This window comes from Acanthopagrus latus, chromosome 10 (genome assembly GCF_904848185.1).
Source record: "Acanthopagrus latus isolate v.2019 chromosome 10, fAcaLat1.1, whole genome shotgun sequence".
NCBI classification, from domain to species: domain Eukaryota; kingdom Metazoa; phylum Chordata; class Actinopteri; order Spariformes; family Sparidae; genus Acanthopagrus; species Acanthopagrus latus.
Window position 1 is genome coordinate 19,465,326 of NC_051048.1, and position 10,034 is coordinate 19,475,359.

Sequence of the window (10,034 nt, forward strand, 5' to 3'; positions counted from 1 at the left end):
AAAGAGCATAAATAAGCAGCAATTTGCCAAATTTAGAATCTTCTTCCTGCTTTTTGTGTTTTCTTGAGGGAGGTGTCAAAGTGAATTAATGAGGGTAATTTTCCCCGCAACATTACACAGGGCACCACGGTGCCCCACCTCGTTATTAACATATACTTATTAACTTAACTTTTCCAAAAAAGGGGAAACTCCCATAATGTTCACTTTCCATCTCATTTAAGATCCCATCACAGGTTCAGTGAACCGTTTCTGGCTTCTAAAAATTGAGAGTGACCAAACAGCAACATTAAGACACTTAACACAATGTGAGCAAGAGGAAAATCACAATATATTATCTCATTTCCAAGACAAAATCAACAGCAATCAATAAAAACGCATTTCTTTTAAAAACAGCCGAAGAAAAAACACAAAAAAAAAAAAAAAATCAACGAGGAGTTTAAAGCCAAAACAACACATGAATGCACAGTAATGTATAGCTCTCCTTAAACCTACTGTTTTGGCAACGGAGAATTAAAATGTGCCCACAAAGCAAACATGTGTTTCACATATGTCCACCATCAGCAAATCTCCCATCCATCTGGTGTTAACAGGCTCTTGCCTCGGGCCTAAGTTATCTATAAGACAATCAAATTGCTTTGGTTTTCAGTCAAGCATCTGTGCTTTGAATGTGCTACTAATCTCTTGTGTGTGCTGTACACGTACACCATCGCAGAGGGGGGTTTAGTTTAACCATCAGTCAAATCGTGTAAGTAAAAAATAATTAAAAGCTTAACAGTTACAGTAGGTGGTGCTCAGAATTTGGCATCGAAGCAAATTGCACTTGCTGAAACACTTACCATGTTAGAGAGTTTACCCTCTCGAATCACTCAGCATGAAATGTCCAATTTTCCAAATGGCTGCTAAATCCTAATCTACTCCTTTACCTAGATCAGCTGATTGTGGTTGACCTAACACAAAGTCGAATTCCCCACAGATACAGACGGAAGTTTGCTGTTCAGCTGATGTTGCTACTCTCATTCACTCCCTCTTCAGGCTGGGAAGAATCTGTGAGGAACAAACCGCTGAGGTACTGAAGGATTCCACAATAAATACAATCTTCAAGCACAATAGAGCACCTTTTCAATTTAGTTGACCTGCATGGTAAAATATTAAGACAAAGAATCGTTAAGATGTTTTCAGGAGAAGCAGGAGAGTCTCGAGAACGACGATTGACTGCCGAGTCTCTTTCTAAGGCTGACAAATATGACAGAACAAATGGTCTTTCTCCAGAATCACCTACTGCCCCTTTAAGAGGCAACGGTTTCATGAGGTGTGTTCAATCCATCATAATTAACCTGGTTTCAAGGTATAAAACATGAGTCATTTGGTAAGTCTTGCCAACATCTTGGCTGTTGCTAATATGAAAATAATGTGAAGCACGTGGGGGGAAAAAAAATATTCTGACAGCTGTGTTAACTTATAAATCTTTCTTCACAAAACATCTCAGTAGTCTCTGGAACCACCGCGTTTAGCTTATCATTATCCAAAGCAGTAGTATTCATCCGATTCCACCCTGAGTTTCAGTGGCGATTTGCTGAAACCATCACCGTCGATAACCGCTTTATCCACAAAACAGTCCAGATCCGTCGGTGACGGGTTGTCCGAGAGGTCCTCCGCTAGAGTGTCCAAGTAACTACCCACAGACAGGCTGTCAAGCCCGTCGCTGTTACCGTCATTCAGGCTGTTGAAGCTGCCTCGCAGTGAGGTACCGTCCTGGCTGTCCGACAGGCTGTACAAGCTGCCCGTCAGGCTGCCCTCTTGGCTGGCCACGCCTCCTTTGTCTTCGATCATCCAACGGATGGACTCGATGCCCTCGTTGATGGACATCAGCTGCTGCATCAGCTTCACATCGATGGCTCGCAGATGTGCCTATGAGTTGGAGAAAGACGTCTCAGTTAGGCTATTGTAAATGTGGAAGATCCAGCATTTAAAAGAATAGTCAGAAGTGGGACATCTTGCCAGAAATAGCACCACTGTCCATTTAAATGCAGTAGACTATAGCCAGACTCAAGATAGCCTTAAAAAAAACCCACAAGGCTGGCTCTGTCCAAAGATAATGAAACACATCAACTAGCACCTCTAAAACTCAGTAATTAACACCTGTAAAAACAAAGATTTGTTTTTTGGGGAGAGAAAATAACATATCAGACCATATATTTCTGCCAAGAGCAGAAATATGAGAATACCATCATGCTCCTCTAACACAGCAGCTACATCAAACTATATACAACTTCACAAGTACAATGAAAGTCAAACTAACATAATACCAGTACCAACATCCCCAGTAACTATTGACACAAACTCACTACACTGTCAATTTAGTCACTGTTCTCAAGCTTTCCATAATATCAGATGATTTCCAGCAGTAGACTGAACCTCATCATGAAATGCAAGAGCTGAAACTGCTCCAAAACTCAATATAAAATAAAAATAAATAAAATATAAAATTCTATTAAACAGCTGCATCTGTTGATGAAGATCATGTGATATTTAGGAAGGTTCCGATTCAGCTTTTAAATGAACCTCACGGTGAAGTTTTGTTTCCTCGTCAATTGTTGACATTCTCATGTCGTCTCACAGCCAGAACACCGTGTACTTTTTTTTCCGTTTAGACTATCAGGCTTTGTTTTGAACAAAGACACTTAACTATGTGGCACAGGAAAGACGACTTGTGCTCCTCGTGTAACAGCACAGTCAGGAAACAGTTTGGAGGAAGGATGGAGGATGGTATGCCTATTTTACACAGTATGGCCATTGATTTAACTCCCTGCCATGACAAACCACACCATTGACTGGGGGTGGAAGTGGACAGCCTATGAAGTCATTCAAAGGGAGACCCCTGTGTCCACTGGGTGACACACAGTCAGTCAGAATGAAATATGGTAAATGGACAGCTGTGGCAGCCTGCTACACTCAGAGCGCAGTGAGTCGGATGAAGGCAGACAGGGCCGGTACAGTGTTCCAGACAGCTGGCTGGCTGATACAACAGCCTTTCTTTGGAGTGGATTTGCAACCGGCCTTCATTTAGAGCCCATCGCTGCCGGTGTGTTTGCTTTGTGAGACATAACCACCCGCTTTATACACACATGGAGGCGGAGCAGATGGAGTCATATTGGAAATTTAGTTCAAGCAGCTGCCTCATGTTAATAAGATGGCACCGGTGGGTCGATATCACAAAATGAGTTGGGGGAATGCAATTACTGCGGCATAATTTAGTCTGAAGCTACAACACGTTTAATTTGTCGTGTGAAGCGATCACAAGCGGGGTTTCCTGACCTCATCGGGAACAGCAGGCTCGCTCATTCCATGTGATAGAAAGTTAGCTCAACACAACAATGTGGCCAAGAGCTGCGTGTGTCTGTGTGCCACACCGAAGCAGAGCGGTCTGATGGGATTAGTGGGCGAGCTGTGAGCGGAGCCACCACACCAGGAAAGCCTGAGATGGCCATTGAGAGACCAGCAGAGCAATCACACTTCATGAATAAGCATTTTCCTTCATATCAGCACATTTCAACGATGAGACAGGAGTGGATTAAAAACGAGGACAGCGTGCCAGTCACGGCACACATCAACACAAACCTAAGCCCATCAACACACAGGCTGCTGGCCGTGATGCAGCTCTGCTACAGTCTTGCAAAACTCGGTCAACCGGGCCATCTGCTCAGGAATCCTATTACCTTTGGTGACCTCATGACAGAGGGGTTTGCAGGACTCTTCGGCCTAATGGGCCTGACATTTAGAAAAATAATGTAACGAGGGAAGTTTAGCAGATACATTTATGCAATCGTGACACGGTGGTTACACAGGGACAATTGGATTTCACAGAGTAGTTGAATAACAAGAGGGTGCAGGGAGGGAGGGTGGGGGTGTGTTATTGCCTGAGGTGAGGAGGGTTCACCAACAAAGCCCTCTGTCTGCGGGCTGGAGGTGTGAACGGCCGTCACCTGCTCACCAGCTCCTCTGTGCTTTTATTAAGGCAATGAGGCACAACACCCATCACTGGAGCCCTTTTCTGTTGTTTTTGCATTTTACAACCACATGTTGATGTGTCAGTTAGGCTACTTTTGCATCCAGCAGGACATTTCCTGTAAGCTCAGCTCTATACAGAGCTGCCAGAGCAGACATGTCACACATGGAGCTGTGCTGGGCTGTGATGTTTCCTGCTCATTTCAAGTTTCTTGACAAATAAAAGTTTTCTTTTTTTTAAAAAAAGTGGGAAAACAAACCATGAGCAGTTCCTGCTCCATGTGGTTTGTTGAGTATTAATAAAGTGGTTATTTTCATTCAAACATTTAGTTTCTCACCATTTCTTGTTTCAGGAACAGCATCTTGCCCTCGAGTCGTTTCAAGTCCGCGTTGTTGCTACGACATTTGCGGCTCGTCACGTGCGCCGCCGCCGCTGACTTCTCGCGCTCGTCCTGGTGTTGTCCTCCAACCAGAGAGCGAACGAGACTGTCCGGGACCTTTCGACCCAGCTTCGTCTCTATGTCCCTCAGCTCGGGCAACACGCCGCCGTCCTCGTCCATCGCAGGCTGTCAAACAGAGGAGACGTTCGAGTCGCGAGCTCCGAGATGATTAGCTGGGGAGACGCGCGCGAGCTTCTATCCAAGACTCGCTCCAAAGTTGTTCGCGCGCTCCTTCGTCACAACTTTATCCGAGCCGGTCGCAGGTCTCAGTGTGGAGCCAAAAACACTTCACACCGGGTCCGCTGCCCCGCTGCTTCTCCGACACACCTCCCAGTCCGCCGCCCGACCAGTAGTGAGACACTTAAATGACAACGCGCTCGCCGTAGTCCCTCCCATCAGGAGGCTCCCTCTGAAACCGGACACCAGACAGGTGAGAGGCGCCGGGGTGTTGCGGAAAAAAGTGATTCCTGGATTAAGTTTTCCGAGGCTACAAAATAAGACCATTGGTAGTTCAGCTATCAGGCACATGGCTGTCACTACAAGCTAATTATTGTAATAATAATAATAATAATAATAATAATTACTATTTTGTCATTATTATTATTATTATTATTATTATTATTATTATTATTATTATTATTATTATCATTATTTTATGACAATAATCACCCCAGGCCTTATATATGTGGTTATGTGCATATATATATATATATATATATATATATATATATATATATATATATATATATATATATATATATATATATATATATATATATATATATATACTCTCCTTCACTGTACATGCTAATACATGACACTGCCACTTATTCATTCAAATACCCAAAGATACTTAAACACATACTATATACTCTACCCTGGACCCTGACCGACTACATTATGCTTCACTCTTTGTTATTGTCTATATTGTCTTCCTAATTGTTGTTTAGTATTTTTTTTGTATGTGCTTTTGTTGTTGCGTCCACACTGGTTTGTTATGTAAACTTATGTATGCACCCATATATATCCAATTTTGATTAGTGTCATTTAGTCCCTCAGTATATATGATATCCAAAAATACTAAAAAAGTACTTTTTACAGCATTGCAGAAGAGATGGGCCATTACATGAAATACTTTGTGTGTTTACTGATGTTTTATTCACATGAGAGTCAGAACACAGCTTAAATCCAGTGTCGGTGACAAGTCGAAACAAACCACTGTACAGGCGTGTAAAATATAATCATTTAAATAATTTGTCATGCCTCTGGATCCTACAACATTCTGGCAATAGTATAAATGTAAAAACAGAAAAGCATCCATGACAATTTCACATAATTTTTGTTTTTAAAACAAAAGACAGAAGGAAAAAAAAGGGGGGGGGGGAAGCTGCATGTGAAGTGAGCGCACGGTTCAGTGAGGTCTCAGGGCTCCAACCTGTCGACACCTTGCTACATTTCTTTTGAATCATCTCTCCTGGTTTCTTTCTCTTTGTATCGCTTCATTCAATAATAACAGCTCAGGTCACTAGATGAATTTATCTTCACACGAATCAAAAAAACAATAAAAACCCATAGAAAAGCAAGTATAGTTTCAGGAATTGAATAATTGCACCCCCTTGTGGGCATTATGGCTCTGCTACATGGGCGGTGTGTGTTAGAATCCCACCTGTGATGCTCATGATGTGGCAGACAGACAGAAAGGGTCATAAACTATAAGCACAATAGAAGTTGTAGATCTGTCAGTGTGTGTGTTCTGAAACCATGCTCTTATAAACTACCTCACATATCTGCAAGAAATGCATGTTCAACAAGTGTCCATTGAAATGTAACTGCTCACATCTGTGCTATCTGTAAAGAAAATATGAACTACACTAGCTGATGAAGGCACGTGAATGCAGCCAAGAGATTACGTCTTATCAATAATATACAGGTGTTCCTCAGAGAACAGATTCAAGCTTTAGCAATCTGCATATTTGTGGCACTGTAAAAGTAAAGAGAGGAGGCACACAGGTGTGTTTCAGGGTTCAGTACACCGACTTAGACAACAGACTGGCTTTTGTCGCTGTCGTAGCGCTGGTACTGGTCCCCGAGCAGGGGCTGGTGGCCCTCCATCTTGTAAGACCTGGCACGCACGGCGCACGTGGTGGCAGCGAAAATGGCTGCAACGATCACAAGGGCAGCTACTATTGCCATGGTGATGATTTCAGTCAGGGTGAAAGGCTGACCTAGAAAGGGAGAAGAGGGTGATTATGACTTCCTTTATCTGCTTTTCTTTAGAGGCAATTCGGAAATTCAAAATGCATACCTGGCCACTCAGCTTCATAAGAGTAACCCAGATTTTCAGGGGCGGTCACGAACATCTCAGCGTTGGTCACCGGAGGCCAGAAAGGCACCATGTTGTAGCCCCTGTTGTGACCGATGGGGGCATTTTCATCAGGATACATAGACGAATCTGTTGAGGAACACTCGAGGTTAGCCAAAAAAGCTTACAAGAAACCATCTGGATATGCAGGTATCGTAAAGGCTTAAACACCTGGACTGTGTCTCCTCAACCATTCATCAAAAATAGCATCAGTGTAGGTGTGAAGCAGCACGAAGATGGGGTCGTTGGGTGAGAGGTGAGTCTGTCCTCCTGTGCCGTTCAGGAACAGATGTGCCAGGTTGTGGAGGCTCCTCACCGCGGGGTCGTAGTTGCCCTGTGGGGCGCTGTAGCCTGATGAAACAACATGAAAATGCATGAGAACCCGCAGAAACCCTGTACAGCAGACAGACAGACAGAGAAGAAGTGTGTTTGCCATCACCTTCAATTGTGTTTCTGAAGCTTTCAGAGGAGGTGGAGTAGTAGGGCGCCGTGTCAAAAGCGTTGACCTGCAGACATTCGGCCACGTCCTGGGGCTCCGGGAGACGCTGGACCATCGGCCTGTTGACGTTTCCTGCTGGGTTCCTTCTGATGGGAGAAGTCTCAGTACCTGGAGAGAGAGAAACAGAGACCACACTAGTTTATTTGTGGTTTAAGAATGAAAAGGATGATTGTAACATCGGTGACGAACAACAGCCTCACTGTTGCAGATGGTTCCCAGTGTGTCGTAGTCCTCCACACTCTCACAGATGACCCTCCACTGGGAGAAGATGGAGTTGGCGCTCAGGGAGTTCATGTCAAAGCTGCTCCTGGCCCCCATCAGGTCATCAGTGCAGATGTCACATGTGCTTCCACCGATGGCAAAGTTCCAGTAGGGCAGGGCGAAGGAGGGGTTCTGCAGCATGTCCTGGTTGTTTCAAATAAATCAGTGGGAGAAACAAGACTTTTAGGAGCCTGCTGTTTTATTTGATTCTACTTTTAACAGTGTATTTCCATCCCATCAGGTAACATGAAAGTATCAACAAAGCCTCCTTTTGTGTTGGAGGCATATTGCACAGAATAAACTTTTCATACACTGTGATTTTTGCCTTAAAGACAGTATATCATGTATTTTCACTATGCATGAATGAATCTGAAATAAATGAATAAATTGTTCCTGTCACTGCACACGTGGGTAGTAAATGTGTCAATAGAGGGTTTATAAGTAAAATTATGAATCAAGCCAAAGGGAACAAAGACTTTCTGCGCACCAGTGAACCACTCCAAATGTTTTGATCTAAAAAAATAAAAGGATTCGAGCCACTGGTCACAAAACAGACCTCGAGCCATATGACACGATTTTAATAGAACAAAAAACAAAACAGAACATAGTTAGTTGATATAGTTCATCCTGATCAGAGAAAAAAAACAAGAGCACTGGCTCTCCGACTGTGTCTGTCAGCGTGCGTAAAAATGAGTGGCTAATTAGTGCCACTCAACCATGAAACCTGCAAAGAATAAGGATGTTTCTCAGCAGGAGTCCAACAATCTGTCTGGCTTCCAAAACCACAACAGTCAACAGCCGCAAAATCCGTGAAGTGTGCATAGGAAATAAGTAAAATATTATAATCTGAGAAACTGCGCACCAAATCACTGCTCCACACATCCCCTCTGTGTTCGGTGCAGCTCACCAACTCCTTTCACCAAACCTCTGTTCAGTATTGTTTTCTACAGACCATGAAATCAGTGAGCAGTAACTCACCTGCATGTCTCGTTCCAGCTGCAACAGATGGAACCTGTGCCAAGTGACGAATCCGGGCCCCTCGTGGGAGAAGTCCACTCCGCCGAAACTGGCCTGGCCCGCCCCCAGGAACGTCTTGCTGACCGAGAAGTAGTGGCTCCACACGAAGTAGTTGTAGATGGTGATGTTCTCGAACTGCACGGTGTTCCCGTCGGGTCCGAAGATCTCCGCGTAGCGCCGTGTGGCGATCACCAGGTCGGGGTGCACGGTGCGCTTGGCCTGGTCCAGCGCGTTCACGAACGCACGCTTCTCGTCCGCGCTGAGCTGCATCACGTTTCTCCTCACTGGTGGGATTACAGAGGATTAGCTCAATCAGTCATGCGTTAATTGAGGATTTGTTTGTAATGACGCGGAAAATTAGTGCAGAAAAAATGCGTAAAAGGCAGTTTTTAGAAAAGAATTTAGCACTTAAATGCCACTTTTTGCAAGTTTCACTGGTTAAAATGCTTTTCTATCTTCTCTCTTGTGGTGCTTATTTAAACTATTTTTCATTAAATAAGATATATTCGTTTTGTATAGAAACAGCTAAAACGACCTCAATGGGCTGAAATCCGCTCATGAAATATTTCCCCATTTTCCTCCGAGGACGCGCACTCACCAACATTAACCCTCTGGTCACAGGTGGCCCCCGTCCATCCGTGTCTGCAGCGGCCGCAGTTATACCCGCTGAAGTTCCCATTACACTGACAAGTACGGTTGAAGTAACGGATGGGCCATCGCTCCCGGTCGTCCCGACCGTCGTGTGGGTACTGAGGGCCGTGGGGGCGCGCGTCCACCGCGATGGACACGCACTGTCCGCGCCCCGTGCTGGACCCGCACGGGTCGTTGTCGAGTCCGAAGGGCGACGGGCAGCACTGTCCGCTCCTGAGTCCTTCGGGTGTCACACACTCTCTGGGGAACTGGGCGCTCACCACCACCGCGCCCACAAGCACCAAAAAGCAGCACCGAAACATGATCCAAACTTTTACGCACGGCTGGAACTGACCTGGATTCAGTTTTACCGAGTCAATATTTATCTGCAAATATACACCGCAACTAAGACTTTATCCAAATTTAACTTCCACACACCAGGGATAACTTTCTCTGTCCAACAGATGTGTGTGAAACCTCCCCTCCCATGCGCCCAGGCCCCTGCTTCTATTTCCCCCCAAACCAGTCAACCGTCGACCTTAAATACCGGATTAGCGCATGACTACCCGGATTTTCTGACTCCCGCGTGATGCCATCACATAACATCATACTTCCTACTGGGGAAAGGAGGGAAAGAAGGTAGTGTGATCCGTCATGCTCAGTATTGTTCTTCTAAGAACTCACTGGACCTGTGCAGTTACCCTGAATGGGCCCAACATGAATTGCGAGGAAGTCAAATTAATTGCAAAACTGTCTCAGATTAAAACACAAATTCTGATGAATGAGTGGGTCCACCCATAAACTTTAATGTGTGTCCATG

The 10,034-nt window shown here is 44.6% G+C and overlaps 2 protein-coding genes across 2 annotated transcripts; both read right to left on the reverse strand.

Annotated features, from left to right (window-relative positions):
* Nucleotides 1-310: 310 nt before the first annotated feature.
* LOC119027781 (leucine rich adaptor protein 1-like) lies at nt 311-4,811 on the reverse strand. Its single transcript, XM_037113227.1, has 2 exons — nt 4,344-4,811; nt 311-1,908 (listed from the first exon to the last, which is right to left on the reverse strand). The coding sequence occupies exons 1-2, from the start codon at nt 4,563-4,565 to the stop codon at nt 1,519-1,521; spliced, it is 612 nt and encodes a 203-aa protein (XP_036969122.1). The 5' UTR covers nt 4,566-4,811; the 3' UTR covers nt 311-1,518.
* Nucleotides 4,812-5,577: 766 nt separating this feature from the next.
* On the reverse strand, nt 5,578-9,687 carry LOC119027821 (5,6-dihydroxyindole-2-carboxylic acid oxidase-like). The gene is made up of 7 exons (XM_037113288.1): nt 9,183-9,687; nt 8,546-8,868; nt 7,507-7,711; nt 7,247-7,414; nt 6,979-7,158; nt 6,751-6,897; nt 5,578-6,670 (listed from the first exon to the last, which is right to left on the reverse strand). Exons 1-7 carry the CDS (start codon nt 9,535-9,537, stop codon nt 6,483-6,485), a joined length of 1,566 nt encoding a protein of 521 aa, XP_036969183.1. The 5' UTR covers nt 9,538-9,687; the 3' UTR covers nt 5,578-6,482.
* Nucleotides 9,688-10,034: the final 347 nt, after the last annotated feature.

Bases quoted from the DNA above. Each gene is read 5' to 3' on its own strand.
- LOC119027781 (XM_037113227.1), bottom strand. From the start codon at position 4,565: ATGGACGAGGACGGCGGCGTGTTGCCCGAGCTGAGGGACATAGAGACG. The intron at 1,909-4,343 runs GTGAGAAACTAA...TCCAACTCATAG, and splicing joins TGTTCCTGAAACAAGAAATG to GCACATCTGCGAGCCATCGA.
- LOC119027821 (XM_037113288.1), bottom strand. From the start codon at position 9,537: ATGTTTCGGTGCTGCTTTTTGGTGCTTGTGGGCGCGGTGGTGGTGAGC. The intron at 7,712-8,545 runs GTGAGTTACTGC...TGAAACAACCAG, and splicing joins AGCTGGAACGAGACATGCAG to GACATGCTGCAGAACCCCTC. The intron at 7,159-7,246 runs GTGATGGCAAAC...TTGTTTCATCAG, and splicing joins CTTCAGAAACACAATTGAAG to GCTACAGCGCCCCACAGGGC.